The following is an 18,510-nucleotide window of genomic DNA, read 5'->3' as shown; positions in this document are numbered from 1 at the left end:
TCCGTTACTATTGGGTATGCTAAATAACATCCTAAAAGCTTAGGAAAAACAAACGACAGGAAAGGCATCATTTTTAAGATGGCACATATTCTCTCCCAATTAATATGCATTTTAAGCTCCCATGGACGCCATCGTGAAAACTATGCCTTTCCAGTCCCCACAGCCATCTCGGACGCCATCTTGAAAATGACGGCTTTCTGGGAGGTTGATTTTGGTGGGATAGCTTCGCTGTTTCTACATGTTTTTTCGACACCCAACTCTAACCCTTACCCTAAATCTAACCTCCGTGGGGTGAGTCGCTAACCCTCCCGACACTCCTTTGTCGAAATGACGGTCATTCGAAAGAGCGAGACAGACTTTTAGTATGTTATTTGGCTTTCCAAATACAACCAGAATCCATTGAAAAATCATTTGTTCCAATTTTTGGGGGGTTAGGTGGTTGAAATAGAGCTCGGCTTTGGCTCTGACGCAAGTTTGTTTCTCTCCGGCAGAACCTCTGACGAATGTCTGTTAGGACTCTTTCAATACCTAGCCCGTCCTATCCCTTTGGGTGTATTTCTCTACTGGAGTCTATCGAGGGTGCTGTGCTTAGCTTAGTGATTCTTCCTATAGTCAACTGGAGTTGAGTCTCTGGAATCTGACTCCGATCTAGGTGAGAAGCCGGTTTATATGCGTTTCTCTGATGTCATATTGATGACATCACTCTGACACGTATGCCGTTCATTCCTGGTTGCCATTGACTCCGGCCTAACAAATGGCTACTGTCTATGACGGTAGTCCCATATGACATGATGGAATGGACTATCTCCATATATAGTGTTCTCCACATCTCCATGTTAGGCCAAACAGGTTCGCTCCATATCTCCATGTATAGGTCTAAATGTCCAACGTTGAGCTTGGCAACGAAACGTTCTTAACACAGCCGCCCCCATATTTACTTTAGAAAATATGTTAAATTCTAAGAACGTTTCGAGTACGGGTTTGATACAGGAGCGTGTAAGCGCTACACTTCTGGAATCCTGTGCGTCGACTTAAAGTCGGATCCAGGCCTAACAACGTTATCTGGCCACCCATTACAGCTTATTTGTTGCGCTTCCGCTCCATGCTTGATGATTTCCACCTGGCCGCCCGTGTTTAGGAAACATGAAGGTGAATTAGCTGAAGTAGGATTCAAGTTGTTACTGGATATCGTTCTGTCTCTATGACCTCTCAACCTGTTGGTGGTATTAACTCTCCGACTTCTCAACATGTTGGACTGAAGCGTCCTGCCGTCCCATGAAGGGTCTTGCCACCTCATGAAACGTTTGCCGCCCCTTGAGGGGACTGTCCGGTGTCCCTGAGTCTTGATGTCTGCAAAATCTTGCTAAGTTGAGAATGTCTTTGGTCTTGATCAACACTGTAGACTCCGTCCGTCACTGCCCATGCGCTCAACATCACCTTGCGCTGCCTGCAAAGCCTGCAAAAAGCTCAGATCTTCCTCTCCCAACCGAACTCAATCACAACCTGCTTTCTAGCATCGAGCCTGTATCTCTGGCTAGATGAACGTGGGTGCTCTCTCTCTGATCATTCTCTTCCCTTGATTGCATAGTGAATGCATCCTCTATTCCTCATTCTCTTCCCTTGAGGTCCATCCCATGGTTGGATGGTAATTCATAAGGCTTCCCTCTAGTGATAATGAAATGCCATCAGGTAAAAGTTGACACCAAAACTGTCGATAAGGTCTAGGTCTTCTTCTTGTGTATCATCGTCCTTGATGATTGGTTGACGTCATTTTATTTCACAATGTTTCTTGTTGCTTAGGGAAGCTGTCGTTTCCCCTTGCTGACGTCAGCTTCTGGGTGATCATACATCTTCTCCATCTTTGTTCCGTCCTTCCTGCCAACAGAGTATGGCTGAAGCCCTTTTACGCCTGTACTGAGGTGCTCTCCGTTGTATCTTGACAATTGCTCTCCATCTTATTCCATCCTCTTTACCAACGGACAATTCTTCTCCATCTTTGTTCCGTCCTTCCTGCCAACAGAGTATGGCCGAAGCCCTTTTACGCCTGTACTGAAGTGCTCTCTGTTGTATCTGTACATTCGCCGCCCCACAGATTTCCTTCTAGGAAATATGTAAAGGTATCCAGGGCACAGCACCTTCAGTGGTGAGTCTAACTATCCAGAGGAGTTTGGTCGTTGATCAACCAGTCAGGTCTGTCCACACTCCGTTCCAGATCGAGCACAATTGGTTGCCTAGACTTGCCTTTCAGCTTCCTGATTTGGTACACCTATCCATGGTCACCTCACCACCCTCAATCGACCCCCGCAGTTGGGGTCTCACCTTCAGCGTATTCAGCATCTCTGGCTTCGCCTGCAGCGTCCTCGCCTCCCAAGTCTGCGGTGTCCTCGCTGATTGTCTGCAACCCTACATGCAGCATCTGTAGCATAGCCTCCAGCATCGGCAGTATCGCCTCCAGCATCAGCAGTATCCCTGCCATCGCCTCCACAACCTGGGGCATTCCTGGTGTCTCAGCCAGAGGACACCTCGTCCTTCCTTCCTGTTTGTCCACCAGACAAGGCCTCATCTTTCTATCCTGTTTGTCCACCAGTCTCTCCGCCCAGGCCATCTGCCTGACAATGCCTCTGATGGGGCCGCCCCGTCTGGGCCTCCTCATCTTGTCTTGCTGTCCTGGCTGTCTGCCTAACAATGCCTCTGCTGTGGCCGCCTGCTTAACGTCACTGGCTTAGCCCTGGTGCTGCATTCAGGCTGTTCACCTGGCGACACAGCTGCTGCTTCATCCCAACATCCAGGCCGCCCTTCTGGCGTCTTCCACTCAGCCCCAGTACATCATCCAGGCCGTCCTCCTGATTTGCCAGTCTTTCCCTCATCCTAGTCTCTGGGCTCCTGCTCTGGACATATGTTTCGAATGTCGAGGTTCCCGTCGATGACTCTGTACCATCGATCTCTCTCGCCCCAGCCTCGGCCTGGTGCCCTGGGCTGCTGCCTGATCAAGTCGTGATGTGGCTTCAGGGCAGGCATTCCCCGATGGTTCGTTGGGGTTAGCTTGTCCCAATGGATCGTTGGAACGAGCATGTGAATTCCCCGATGGGTCGTTGGGGTTGGCTTGTCCCGATGGATCGTTGGAACGAGAATGTACATTCCCCGATGGGTCGTTGGGGTTGGCTTGTCCCGATGGGTCGTTGGAACGAGCATGTACATTTCCCGATGGGTCGTTGGGGTTGGCTTGTCCCGATGGGTCGTTGGAACGAGCATGTACATTCCCCGATGGGTCGTTGGGGTTGGCTTGTCCCGATGGGTCGTTGGAACGAGCATGTACATTTCCCGATGGGTCGTTGGGGTTGGCTTGTCCCGATGGATCGTTGGAACGAGCATGTACATTCCCCTATGGGTCGTTGGGGTTGGCTTGTCCCGATGGATCGTTGGAACGAGCATGTGAATTCCCCGATGGGTCGTTGGGGTTGGCTTGTCCCGATGGATCGTTGGAACGAGCATGTGCTGGAATGGAACTTACACATAAACAAACCAACAACCATGACAACCATCACTGACCTTAAACCCAACATATTAACCATCAGTTATTCACATTATCCCCATCATCTGTTCCAGCTGTCTATGTCCAACATACTCACATCTTTCCACCACTCCTCTCTTCTCTCACGTCCTCTTCCTTAGCACTTGTCGCCACATCTCAACCTCTTCCTTCCTCCTTCTGTTTTTCTCATCCATCACCGCCTCGTCTGTCTTCTCCGCTCCCGGGTCCAGCGACACCTCCATACCCACAACAAGGTTATCCACTGCTGATTCCATTGTGTCAACTACAGGTCCCCCATCCGAGAAGCTAACTGTTGCCGCTGAGGTTCGTGAGCCATGACTCGGATGCTTGGTTTTCCTGAGGGCTTTAGGCATTGTGTTTTCTCAGATAGCTCTGCAATCCCTTATTCTGACACCATGAAATAGAGCTCGGCTTTGGCTCTGACGCAAGTTCGTTTCTCTCCGGCAGAACCTCTGACGAATGTCTGGTAGGACTCTTTCAATACCTAGCCCGTCCTATCCCTTTGGGTGTATTTCTCTACTGGAGTCTATCGAGGGTGCTGTGCTGATCTAGGTGAGAAGCCGGTTTATATGCGTTTCTCTGATGTCATATTGATGACATCACTCTGACACGTATGCCGTTCATTCCTGGTTGCCATTGACTCCGGCCTAACAAATGGCTACTGTCTATGACGGTAGTCCCATATGACATGATGGAATGGACTATCTCCATATATAGTGTTCTCCACATCTCCATGTTAGGCCAAACAGGTTCGCTCCATATCTCCATGTATAGGTCTAAATGCCCAACGTTGAGCTTGGCAACGAAACGTTCTTAACAGTGGTATTTCTTCATATATGGACTAGCCTACTGGTTTAAAGTGGGAAAACACATTGTAGGGGTTTAGGGGATTTTTGACTTTTCACCAAGTTTCTCTGTTTTATATTTTCCAGATATGGCTGCCAGACTGAGTGCTAGTGAAAACATTCTAGTGGACTTGGAGAAAGAAGGCAAAGGTAATTTGGAGATGATAACGTTTAAAAGTGACTTTTAGTTTTAGTGTTAATTACAAATTGGTTTGAGCTCAGAGAATAGTTACCGTATATTCTTTCTCTCTCTCTCTCTCTCTCTCTCTCTCTCTCTCTCTCTCTCTCTCTCTCTCTCTTTCTCTCTAAACAAACAACACACAAACAAAACTGCATGAATATTCTATGTATGATCTAATACCAATGATGTGTTTATTTCAGCCCAGCTTGCTCAGCTGTCCACCGGGCTGAAGGAAAGTGACAACCAGATTGAAGAACTGAAGAGACTGCATGCCGGTATTAAACTGTTACATGTTGCTCTTGTCCTCAGATACACAAAGAACTAAGGTATAATACTAGTCATCTGTGTTATTTTATGATCAGTGTCCATAAACGTAAAAAAGTATAATGATGAGAATAACTCAAAATAAATTAATTCCAAGTTTTAATCCCTATTGGAACAGTCTAATGGAGGCATGAAGGAGTTACCTATCTAATCCAAAATAAAACAAAAACAGTCCTTTGAGGAGCACAACAATAACCTTTTCCTCTTTAAAACCATGTCCGTCCACCTGAACTATCTAAACAATATCAACCCCAACAACATTACCAAACACCTCCGTCCAATGAAAGCCACCACATACCAGGGAAAGTGAATAAATAGACACATCCGTTCCAGACATTACAATATCTCTAGTGAGCTGCTTTCAGAATGAAGGGTTGTGGGGCGTTGCTGGTTTTACTGTTGTGTCTGAGGTGGAGGTCAGGTAGAGAGCAGATTGGTTCACACTGTGATCACGGTAGTTTCTCTACCTGCTGCACACACAGCCTATGAAGCTGAACTTAGGACTTTTACAACAAAGTAAGTCATGTACAGACATCTTTGTCCAGAGGGGTACATATGGACATCTAGAAATAAGTAAGAGCCACCTTATTTCACAGCATAGTCATTACACCAAATCTGTGACTTTACATACGTTCAGGTGCTGAAGGACTTGACATTCTTTTAAAAATAGGGACTGAGAAATAAATAAGTGTGAGAGCCTATGCTCCCCTTTTTCCTCCTCTATATTCACAATATGATGGTGCTGGTGTGTTCCTGCAAAATAAACACATCCCCCTGGCTGTATTTTTGTTTTGTTCCACTGCTTATGTGTAAGTTCACCATGACACCAGGACGCCTCTGTCTGTGCTCGTTAGTGCTCTCTCTAATCAATGAACGCATCAAAGACAGACACCTCTCTGAGAGGTGGATATCAGCTGGCCAGGGTATTGACTATACTTTATGCATTGGTGCATTCATGCATTCTATCATAATGCTAAATGAAGTTTGTTATGATCATATGGACGGTTCTTGCATTTATGTATCGTCGCTGTCAGGGTCAAACATGTCCAAAACCATTCCTTTTTGAGCGATGCAAATCACTCGTTTCACTTTGAATGAATGAATGAATGAATGAAAGTCTTTATTTTGAACATGTTAAAAAAATGTACAATGTTAAAAAAGAAAATCGAAAATATAATTAATTTAAAAATAAAGTTACAAAGCAAGCCAAATCAAGCCTCACTGGCAACAAAAAAAAAAAAATTCCATGTTCAAAAAGGAGTAGGAAGAAGTATAAAACTTATTTAATCCTACCCCATCTTACTTTAACGATTTTTCATATAATTCTTCAAAAGCAAAAGAAGTCGTCCCCAAATAAAAATGCTAGTCTCCATGATTTCTGTATCGCATATACCATAAATGGTATAAATGTCTATAAACTCGTGATTTTTCATATAATTCTCCAAAAGTAAAAGAAGTCCTCCCCAAATAAAAATTATAGTCTATATACATACATACATACATACATACATACATACATACATACGTGGGTGGGTGACGTGACGTAACGTTTTCGCTGTCCTCGGTGTCAAACATGTATAAATAAAAAATATATTTGTCAAAAACCTTCTGAATATTGTGCAGGACATTAAGCTTTATGTGAACTTACTCAAGATTAAAACATTTCATTCCTCATTTCTTCAGAATTTTCAACCAAACATGGCAAAACTCATATGGTGTGACTGTCCTGACCTTGTTTCTCAAAGTGGGAACTTGAATAAAACTAAGAAAAATAATTGCTAAAAATCATTTGAAAATGAATTTAGGCTAAAAAAATGTCTATTTGTGAGCCTATATCTTTTCAAAGTCAAAGCATAATGTTTTCAGTCATTTCTGATCAAAAACATTTTGTCCCCCAAACCAAAATCATTTGGTGTGACACTAGTTTGGACAAATTAAACAGGCAATTATTTGGACACCTATTGGCTAGAGAGGTCCTTCTTCTGTAAGGCTATTCAGCACTCCCAGCACAACTGCAAGACAGGTGTCTGAGGTGAGTTATGATTTTAACATTTTCATGAAATGCCATCTTGTTGAAACTTTGACAAACTCACCACTTTGGATGTCTGTTGGTGTGACACCTTTTCATTAAAAAAAGCTTAAGTTATTTGAAGTTTTGGTCATATTTCCATGTAGATCTAGGTTGCTTTGTTATAGCTAGCATGCTGTTAGCATGCTAATGTGTACATAGTAGCCTCAAGGTAAACCTAAATGCAGAAAACGTAATATGGTGTGACACTTAATCATAATGGTGTGACATGTCTGCTTGTCACGCCATATGACTTGATTGTCACACCATATGATTTATACTGTATTTAACTACAGATATAACAATAAATAACAAAGTTCCATGTTTCTTTTGTACTTTTAAACATTTGTTTTAAACATTTTTACATAAAATGTAATTTAGCTTCATTCAGTGATACTTCAAATTCATCAGACAGAGCAGAAACCCCTTCACAGAAACCTTAACATATTGTTTCAATCTAAACAATATTTTCTCTTTGTCTTAAACTATACATTCCATTTTCTTTTGTCAGCTGGAAAATGACAAGTGCTGAGAGAACGAGAAAGTACAGGGAGAAACTAAACAATGACCCAGCAAGGAGAGAGGAGCCAAAGGGGCGAGACTGCATCTTCTACGAAGAGCAGGAGGTTGTCTGTGGCATAGCAGAACCGCAACAAGGCAGCCGGTTTGCTACCCTCACCAAATACGACTGGCTGATGTACAATACAGTCTAAATGTATAATCTAATCTGATCTAATACTTTTGTACTTTCACTCACTGGACTGGACAGTGGACAGTGTTAAGGTAGGACCCGAGACAAAACTAGCGAAAATAGCTGATCTACAAGCTCTCAACACGTTGTGCTGCGAGAGCTTGTAGATCAGCTATTTTCGGAGTTGCGCAACCCAGCACTCTTTAGCTAGTGGAGATGTGGTGTAATGTCATGATTCCTAATTACATTTGTTCAACACAAAATGCTGTGTTCAAGTTCAGGAGACTTCGGAAAAAAGCAATTTACCTGAATGCTGAGTTCTGTTTCCACTAATTGGTGTTAATAAAATGTTGCCTTGGCTCCAAGTGTGGCTATGCGCCTTATTGTCTCTTTAGGATCCTTCTGCCGTGGGCCGGCAGAAGACTTAGGTGTGCGTAGCATTCCTGTGCACATCCTCATCATCCATCTACTACTACAATTCTTTCTTATCCCATGTTAAAGCCCTACAATAATATCCTGTTCAGAAATATTAAGGCCATGTTATCCTGGGTAATTGTTTAATCAATCAGTAAAGTTCAGTACTCACTAATAGGTAGGTTAAAACACAGTTTGCTTTGACACATGAAGATATGATCATACGGTGTGACACTAAATCATTTGGTGTGACATTCCAAATAGTGAAAAATCATACCTTTATTAATGATTAAACCAAAAAAATGTTTATGGATTACATAGAGAATATTATCAGGAAGAGTCACAAATATTTGTGTAATTTTAGAGAAAGTTTTGACAGAATACATTTAAAATATGTTGTAAGATCATGAACATGGGCCTCACACAGAGTGTCGATTATGAAAAAAATATACAGATATAATTAATTTTCAAAAAAACTATAGTGGATCACTGGTTAGTTATGATAAAGGATTTTGATAAAGTGAGTAACTTAAGAAAGATGTACTCCATTTTCATTTTATGAACAATTATTTTCATATCACACCATATGACGATTTTAGGCACAACAAACTGCTGAATAAAGTCTGATTCCAATAAAATATCTAAAAACAAAATGTATTTCCATAAGGTTGAGAGTGAGTAGAACAAAAGTAAATAACTTTTATGCCTGCAATTTAAAGTTTTTTTAAAAACGCATTTTTTGGGGCGTCACGTCACTGACCCACATACATACATACATACATACATACATACACATCTGCAAACATGATATACTCTAAATTATTACTGACTGTGTCTCTTCACCTCTGTACCTCATTATAATGCTTTTTTTAAACCTTTTTTGAACTGTATCATACTTGAACACCGCATGACTCCTCCTCCATACTGTTCCATAGCTTCAATCCACATCTTGAAATACAGAACGATTTTAATGCCGTTCGCGTAAATTGTGTTTTTAAATTTAGCTCCCCCTTAGGTTATAGCCCCCCTCTCTGTCAGAGAACATCACCTGGATGTTTCCAGGGAGTTGATTATTTCTTGCTTCATACATTATAATGGCAGTTTTATATTCTATAATATCCATGAATTTTAAAAGATTTGAATTTAAATAAAGTATATTAGTGTGATCTTGATATCCAGCATTATTTATTATCCTTATGGTTCTTTTTTGCACTTTGTGTGTATTGGCCAAAAAGAATTAGCACAAATCTATGTATGGACATCCGTGCTCACACTCATACAGTAACTGACGTCACAGACCGAACGGCCCATACAAAGATATATATATATATATATATATATATGCGTGTGTGTCGTGTTTGCACTGCTCACTTCACACAGGTGTGATTTTTTATTTTTTTAAATAGCAAACATTGTCGTTCTACAAAGACCTTGTAGATCTGCTATTGTGTCGCTCTTGTATGATGAAGCATTCATTTACAAAAAAAAAGAGATAAAAAATAAAAAGTCCAAATATGGAGATTTGAGGTTTCTATACCCAACAACAACAACAATATGCTGTAACTAGAAAATTAGCAATTTGTGAAATTGCGAGTGTGGTTGCCCTATTATGTTCAAATCATATTTGAGTTTTGGGAAGTCATTTTCCATTATTTTGGGGGCTATGTAATGCATTGTAATGCATTACTGGGCTGATTTGACTTATGTGGGACCAGAGCCTGCTTTTAGTGTGTCAATGAACAAAGTTCATCCAGATGCCTGGGGATCCCCATGTATGAGTATAAGGGGGTACCCTAACACGGCATCTACAACCCCTAACAGGGCCTAACAGGGCATCATCTGGTAATGCCCATACTGTATATGGACATTTTATTTATTTTATCCTTTATTAATATATATATATATATATATATATATATATATATATATATATCCATATACATATACATATATGGACTTATAATATTAACGTTTGCCCTGCTGGGCAACCACACTAATAATATATAAATAATGTGACAATGAATAGTTTAATAAATGCTTTTATAATGATATACATAATGTGATAATTATTAATATATATATAATACATGTTTTTATAATGATATAAATAATGTGTGAACATATGGCAAAATATAAGCTTTTATTGTTAATGTCCAATATCATTCACTTTTTATTATCATTTAAAAAAAAACATTAAAAACACAACTAGTTGCATTATGACACAATGTGAGCTTGTAGATCTGTTATTTTCACTACTTTTGTACAACACTTGTACGATGAAGTAAGGCATACATTTACAAATCAATAATTTGATTATTAATAGTACAATAAATGCTTTTATAACTATATAAGTAATGTTATAATTAATAATTATTATTAATAATATTAATGCTCTTGTGTTGACAGACCAACCAAAGGTGGCCTTCTCTGCTGGGTTGGGTGGTCAAGGATATGTTGGACCATTTAGTTCTGAAACCACTCTAGTTTATAGGAAGATCTTCTCTAACATCGGCAACGCCTACAATCCATCTACAGGTAGGTGGTGATTATGTTAATTATGTTAATGAGCTGTACATTAAGTTATTATGTTAATTATGTTAATGAGCTTTGTGATGCATTGTTAGCGTGTGTGTGTGTGTGTGTGTGTGTGTGTGCGCGCGCGTGTGTGCATGCGCGCGTGTGCGTGCGTGTGTGTACATGTGTATGTGTGTGTATGTGCGTGTGTATATGTGTGGTATGTGTGTGTCTTTTTGTTCCAGGTTATTTTCGTGCTCCAGTCAGAGGAGTTTATTTCTTCAGATTCACAGCTGATAACCGTGACCGCGATGACTTTGTGTGGATCATGATGTATAAAAATAATCGGCAAATCATGTATAACGCTGCATACAATAATCATGGACAGAATGAATACGTGTCTAATGCAGTGATAGTAGAGATGGAGCAGGGGGACACAGTAGACATGAGGATACCCCGTGGTCGCCCGAGGCTCTATGATGACGCAGTCAACTCAGCCAATCACAACACATTCAGTGGTTTTCTGCTCTATTCTATGTAACACTGCTACTGACACTGATGGAAACTCACTGACTACATTTACTACAATACTCTGTTTAAGTACAATATAGACATACTTTTACTGCAATAATATCATCATTTAACCACTATTCTATACTTGATCTACAAGCTCAAACTGTGTTGTGAGCTCGTAGATCTGCTGTTTACAAATAATTAATTAATAAAGTGGAATAATGTAAAATCTCAAATCTTCTCTCATCGGGGTATCTTCCTGATATAGCTGATCTACAAGCTCACAATGTGTTGCAATGCATCATTTTATGATCTTGTAGATCTAATATTTTCTAAAGATTCTGGCAAAAAAATAAAAAAATGTAACAATCCCTTCTGCATAATGAGTACTGTAAGTATGTTTTCATGACAATAGTTTAGTACTTTTGCAGGTGTGTAACTTGTAACAGAGTATTTCTACATTGTGGTTCTCTTGTAAGTCATTGAGGATAAGAATGTAAATGTATGTCTAAATTGTAACTTGTAATTGTAAAAGGTATTTGTACTTTTAGTAAAAAAGGTGAGTACTTCTTCCACCACTGGTCCTGGTAGCATTACATTAAAGAGCTTCCATAATGCTCATATTCAAGTAGTCAATAAAGACACATTCATTACATTAAGAGCTTCCATAATGCTCATATTCATGTTGTCAATAAAGACACATTCATTACATTAAGAGCTTCCATAATGCTCATATTCATGTTGTCAATAAAGACATACTCAAGAGCAGTGTTGTGTCCATTGTATGTTTTAACCCATTATGGCCGGGAACACATTTTAGTGTATGGGAGGGGCTTACAGTACATGTACAGTATGTAGCAACATATTTGTTTGTTTGTAGGCTAAAATTTCTGATTTAGGCCTATCTATAGGTTAGGCCTAAATGGGCTAATGATAATGTTTAATATCATATTTTGATGGTATTATATTTGTTATTGTTATTATTTGCAATCTCTATAATGTTGCTAAAGTAGCTAAAAATGTCAAGAGCTATATTTGCATCAATGCCTTCCCCTTATAACCTTACTTGCAGGCCTTCCCTTCAGGAAATGAAGGGAAGGTGAGTTGAAGACAATCTGTTAAAACTTCATTTTAACAGATGTATTACAAGTTTGCACATCCTTTATTTTCAGGAGCTCATCAGACACACTGGAACAGAAGACCTTAAATTAAGAAGGTTTCACTTCTCAATCAAACCAAACTCCACTGTATCTTCTCTTTAAGCAGTGGTGTAAAGAAACTATGTACTGAAGGGTTGCTCTATTGTGAACAGCAGGCAGACATCTGTCACTTCAACACCGTAATACATTACCTAGAGCAAACTCTTTAGCTCGAGACCCAAAAGAGAGATCAGACGTTTTCCCGGGACCAAAACTAGTGAAAACAGCAGATCTACAAGCTCATAACAAGCGTTGAGAGCTTGTAGATCGGCTATATTCACATAGTTAAGGGATATACCTTATTAAAACCTTATCAGAACCTTACCTTATCAGAACCTTATCAAAACCTAAATGTCTGTGGGGAGCCTGGGGAGCCTCGGATTTTTCTTTTATTTATTAAAGAAATTACTTCACTGTACTTTTTTACTCATGAAAATGTTAGCTTTTGCTGAATGTTTTTTGAGGCCGCCGACACACAAGTAGGTTTTATCATTTATCAAAAACCTGGGGGAAGAATGTATGCACTCGGTTAGGTCAGTGGTTCTCAACCTTTTCAGGCTGCGACCCCCAAAATAATCATATCTTAACTGGGGACCCCCCTTCCACCACCCTGATGAGTACTAAGAGTTGAGGCATTACTTTTTGTATAACACGGTAATATTGTGAAAATCTACATGCTCACAACGCCTCGTTGTGACTGTGAGAATGTACTCCGGCTATTTTCACAATTTCTGCCTATATGCAGTTTTAGAGGTATTAAAAAGTCTTAAATTGTCACTTTAGAAATGTGCAGATACCCTCATTACACTTAAACTGTATGTTGGTTTGTTTACTGTTGAGTGAGAAACCAACATTTCACATTAAGTTAATCATCTGGGGAGTGGGGACCCCCCAAAATAATTTGCACAGGTTGAGAACCACTGGGTAAGGCTAGGTAGTTGTTGGAGGGGCCAGTACTAGTTGACCGTGGTACAGCACACAGAATATACTTCATACTGAAGCGAAGAATTTAGACGGAGGATATAGTCCGGCTGCCAACAGACATTTACTGGCTTAAGTATGACATTAAGGTATATAGTTTATTTTTGTATTGACCTAAAATGTTGTCTATATATATATATATATATATATATATATATATATATATATATATATATATATATATATATATATATATATATATACATTCATGAAACCACCTGCTGACCGCCTGTCAGCATTGAGCATTTTTTTTATAGGGTGGTGTAAGTCTGGGCCCATTCACTTACTATACACAAAGGAAAGAAAATACCCCCCAACAACTGCTTAAGTAGCATGTGAGGGGTCAAACTGGGGATTTTTAATTATTCTGAATCCATTGCAAGCATTGGTTTTGCTTGAAAACAAATTCCTTGGGCTAAAAATGCCCCCCACAACATTGTGAAAAGTGATGACTCGTCACTAATCCATAGCTGTTCTAGTTTGACCCCTCACATGCTACGTAAAGCAGTTGTTGGGGGGTATTTCCTTCCTTTACAGTATAGTGTATAGTAAATGAATGGGCCCCACACTTTTACCCCCATAAAAGAAATTGCTCAATGCTGACAGGCGGTCAGCAGGTGGATTTATTACTGTATGTATATAGACAATATTCTAGGCCGATAAAAAAAGCTATATACCACATTTCATACCCCACCTCAGCCCCCCAAAAACTGTAAAAAGTAATGACTCATCACTAAACCATAGTTTTCGGTGGCTGTTTTTAGGCCAAGGAATGTTTTTCATGCAAAACCAATGCTTGCAATGGATTCGGAATAATTAAAAACCCCTAGTTTGACCCCTCACATGCTACTTGAAGCAGGTATTTTTTTTCCTTTATAGCAAGGGTTTTCAACAGGGGGTCCAGGACCCCTAGGGGGTCCTCAAAGTTACTACAGGGGTCCTCCAAATCTTTGTGTGATAGAAACAACTGCTTGAACCCTAACTTTAGCCAAAAATAGCAGATCTACAAGCTCACAACGCCTCGCGCTGCGAGGCGTTGTGTGCTTGTTGATCGGCTATTTTTGGCAAAGAGGTTTGGTGTAGAGGGGAAAAAGAGCAGAGTGAAAGGTCAAGTTTGTTAAGTATTGACGGTTCAAGTGGTTAAATATCTGAATCCAAAATGCACTGATGATTGTGCTGTCAAACGATTATGCTACAGTACAGGGACTATGAACAGGTTGTGGGCAGTGGGGGTCCCTGCTTCATCTCTCTCTCAACTAAGGGGTCCTTGGCCTGAAAACGTTGAAGACCCCTGCTTTATAGTATAGTGTATAGTAAGTGAATGGGCCCAGACTTATACCCTGTATAAAATAAATTGCTCAATGCTGACAGGCGGTCAGCAGGTGTTTTCATGAATGTATATGTTACAGTTAGTTTGAGAAACCAGTTAGATTGGGAAAGGAGGGCTTGTTTTAGTTCACCTGGATGTGGAAGAAGTTCACCTGGATGTGGAAGAAGCCCATGCATTAGTCCCACGCTGGTGAATGCTAACCTGGTGAATGCTACTATGCCTAAACCTAACCCTAACCTCAGTAAAACTATGCCTAACCCTAACCCTAACCTCAGTAAAACTATGCCTAAACCTAACCCTAATCCTAACCCTAACATCAGTAAAACTGGGCCTAAACCTAACCCTAACCCTAACCTCAGTCAAATTATTCCTAGTTCCCCGAAGGAGGCACCGCCTGCTCCACCTTGTGCCCAAAAACGAGCGCTCCTGTTCTCAATCTAACTGAATCTCAAACAAACTGTGACATATATATATATATATATATATAGACAACATTTTAGGCAAAAAAAAAAAAAAACGATATACCTTAATTACCTTACCTAAAAAATCAATTAAAGAACAGAGAGCGTCTTGCTGGAACTCGGTCGACATACAACAACTGAGCGCGTTTATTCAAGCTCTCATAAACACAGACATCAGCTGTGATAGTAATGAGGATTTCCTGTTAGTCCATTTCACAATAAGAGTTCATAACACCACACTAGTCTGTCCATAATGGAGTTCAATTGAGAGCATAATGTCAACAGATATAAGTAGATGGAGGGCGGGACCTCCGCCTGTCAGTCAGTCGTCATTGTCCGGCATTTTGGGGTGTACCCAGTTCAAATATGATTAGTTATTTTCAAATATTCAAACATGGCCGCCCGGTAAATATGGTCTATTGTCAAACATTAGGACATAGTGAAGAATACATATTTGAGTACTATAGTGTCCAACATACGGACAGGCCAAATGGCTAAATACATAAATATGCGATTAATTGGACAGCCCTAATTTGGACAGGTCCTGGGCTGTCCCTCCAGTGGTACAGCACAGTCGGGTAGCTGGGGGAGGGGCGAGCACAGCCACATGGCCAGACGGTCGCCTTGGAGACAGGGCTCCCCCTGCAGGAGACGACACGCCATGATGCCATTTTTATTTTCTCCTGACCATATCTTACTGCATAGTACTGTGTTCTATCCGTCTGTCATTCAATGGTATATGAGATACTTCAATGGTTTCCTGTGGAACTAAGCCAAGTGCTTTCCTAGGATCTCCTTTTAGTAGACCTTGTACCAGTGAACTGTACCGTCATGAAACTGTACCTTTTCCTATGCAAACTTCAATCAATCAATCAAACAACGCACCATGATGCCCTCCGACCCTGTGGGACACAACGGGGACCATGTGACCAACCACAGTTCACAGGTTTGATTAAAAAAAGGAAAAAAAAAAGAAAAAGAAAAAAACAACATGTCCATCTTTAGCACATAGCACATTTACACATTTAGCAAATTTTTCATGGTCATTATTCATTTTTTGTGTTCTGATCACAAAAAAAAATCCTTGGTCTCTGGATTTCCTCTACTGTTCGCCCTGTAAATATTGCACCAATGTGTAGAAGAATGGAAGTGCTTTATGGGTACAGACACACTGTATGACAGCCTACCGGTACATATATTGTTATGATGTATTCAAATGTACAGCACATGTATTTCTAGGTTTTCATCCTTATACTTAACTTCAAAGTTATGATATTTTATCATTGTATTTCCATTGTGGTAGACTTTGATTATGTCTCTGACCACTTAGGTGTCAGTGTTTTGGTCACATGTGTAATGGTCCACAGCTGTGATGTATTCCATGTGATCCTGAGTGTTTGCGGTTGCTATAAGATGAACTCCTCCTGTTTCAAAGTCTAGTCTGAAGAAGTGCCTTGTGCTCGAAACTTCACAATAAAGCACTTGTGGCATTGGAACCCTCAGTGTGCGAGCATTTATTTATTCATTTTCAGTATCTAGTCGTCGCTCAGCACCTGCCCAACTTGGGTTAGGGATGTGCATGTCTGCTTTTCATCTTTAGCACATACTGTATTAGCGCAATAAGTGTAATAGTGTAATAAGGTAATAGTTTAATAGTGTAATAGTTTAATAGTGTAATAGGGCAATAAGTGTAATAGTGCAATAAGGTAATAGTTTAATAGTGTAATAGTTTAATAGTGAAATAGTTTAATAGTGTAATAGGGCAATGAGTGTAATAGTGTAACTGCTGCCCCTTGTGACGTGGGTAGAGCTGCGTGGGCTCTACCACTGAAATATCAGTGGTACTAATACCAAAATGATATGTATTTGGCTCTAGCACAGTGGTTCTCAACCTGTGGGTCGGGACCCCCAGTGGAGTCCCCACATTGTTTGGGGGGGGGGGGGGGGGGTCCCCAGATGATTAACTTAATGTGCAACATTGTTTTCTCACTCAACAGTAACATAAAGTTTGGGTCTATAGAGGGCACATGCACATTTCTAAAGTTACAATTTAAGGACTTTTTAATACCCCTAAATTGACAAATTAAACATTGGTCAAAATGTCAAATATTAGAGGCAGAGATTGTGAAAATAGCCGATCTACATGCTCACAATGCCTCGCAACACAATAGAACCGTGTTCTACAAAATGTAACTCTTAGTGCTCGTCAGGATGGGGGGTCCCCAAGGAAAAATATTTATTTTGGCTGTCACAGCCTGAAAAGGGTGAGAACCACTGCTCTAGCAGATCTCTCTCTAGCAGCTAGAGGGTGGGCACAACGTCTAAAAGCTGGGGTCACAGCAAGGACACTGTGTAATGCTTTCTATATCTTGTAGCATCCCTGCGTGTTTGTGTTGTCTGATTTGCAAATTTCAGAATTAGTCGTCTGCACAAATTGCATTCTCAACATTCTTTTCTCACAACGTCATCCACAATATTTCCAAAACCAGCCGTTGTCATTTCAAGGACCCCCACTTTGATATGGTCGGAGCAGGTCGTTTCCCCAGACTCCCTATAGGACAGGGGTCAGCAACCTTTTTGAACTGCCATGTTTTTATTTTCTAGATAGCCAGTGTGCCATGTGAACATACATTTTAATGAATTTTAATGACACGCCATAATCTTTGACTGGCAGGACAATGTTATAACAATCACTAGAAATACTGTTCCTACGAAACAGTGTGGGCTTGCATGTAACACCATGTATGGGCATAAAGATCTACCCTTTGGCTGCACCTCATTGGCTAAGGGAACTTGACTGATAGATAAAATACGTGTGTTCGCTTTCAGCGAGCCCACAATTCGAGTTTTAAAGGAGTAGTTCACCCCCAAAATGCGACAAAAACCCAAAACATATTATTGAACTCAAGACTCCATGGCATGAGTAATCAATAGAAAAAAAAGTCATTTTGGGGGTGAACTACTAATCAGGTAACTAACATAGGAGTGTAAATACATTTAGAATTATGTGAAGCAAATTAGATGACTTTTACGTTAAAAAAGAAAATTTGGTTTTAACTCATACTGTGCCGGGCCACTTGGGGGCCAAAGTCTGTTGAGTGGCCAGGGTCCCTCTCATAGAGGAGCGTTGCAACATACAGGGACTCACGTAGCAGTGACGTGCGTGGTCACGTTTGTGCATGTGATGAAAAAGACCCGGATGAAAATGGCTACAGGATTGCTATAGGCTAACACTCATTTAGAAGATCGATTTTCGGCGATTTAGCCGTAAATAAAACTTTCCTGCTACCATAAGAACACAGTTCAGAGAAAATTAGCTCCAAAGATGTGAGTTTGTATTGGATTCGGAGGCGCGACGCGGCGGCGCTACCCTCTCACGGGCCGATGTAAACAGAATCGCGGCCCCGGGCCTGGATGGAAAATTAGACCGGGGCTT

General features: G+C 40.5%; 1 protein-coding gene across 1 annotated transcript in view; it reads left to right on the top strand.

Annotated features, from left to right (window-relative positions):
- LOC308296554 (cerebellin-1-like) overlaps positions 1–11,420 on the top strand; it is a 40,677-nt gene extending 29,257 nt beyond the window's left edge. Inside the window, exons 4-7 of the mRNA XM_080739850.1 lie at positions 4,486–4,548; positions 4,780–4,854; positions 10,483–10,611; positions 10,836–11,420. Coding sequence (XP_080595976.1) covers positions 4,486–4,548; positions 4,780–4,854; positions 10,483–10,611; positions 10,836–11,131 — 563 coding nt within the window. The 3' untranslated portion in view covers positions 11,132–11,420. The remainder of the gene's footprint in view (positions 1–4,485; positions 4,549–4,779; positions 4,855–10,482; positions 10,612–10,835) is intronic.
- The last annotated feature ends 7,090 nt before the right edge of the window (positions 11,421–18,510 follow it).

This window comes from Nannobrachium achirus (genome assembly GCF_963921795.1).
Source record: "Nannobrachium achirus genome assembly, chromosome: 13".
Taxonomy (NCBI): Eukaryota; Metazoa; Chordata; class Actinopteri; order Myctophiformes; family Myctophidae; genus Nannobrachium; species Nannobrachium achirus.
Note: the sequence above shows the minus strand (reverse complement) of the source record. Positions and strands in the feature narration are given on the sequence as shown.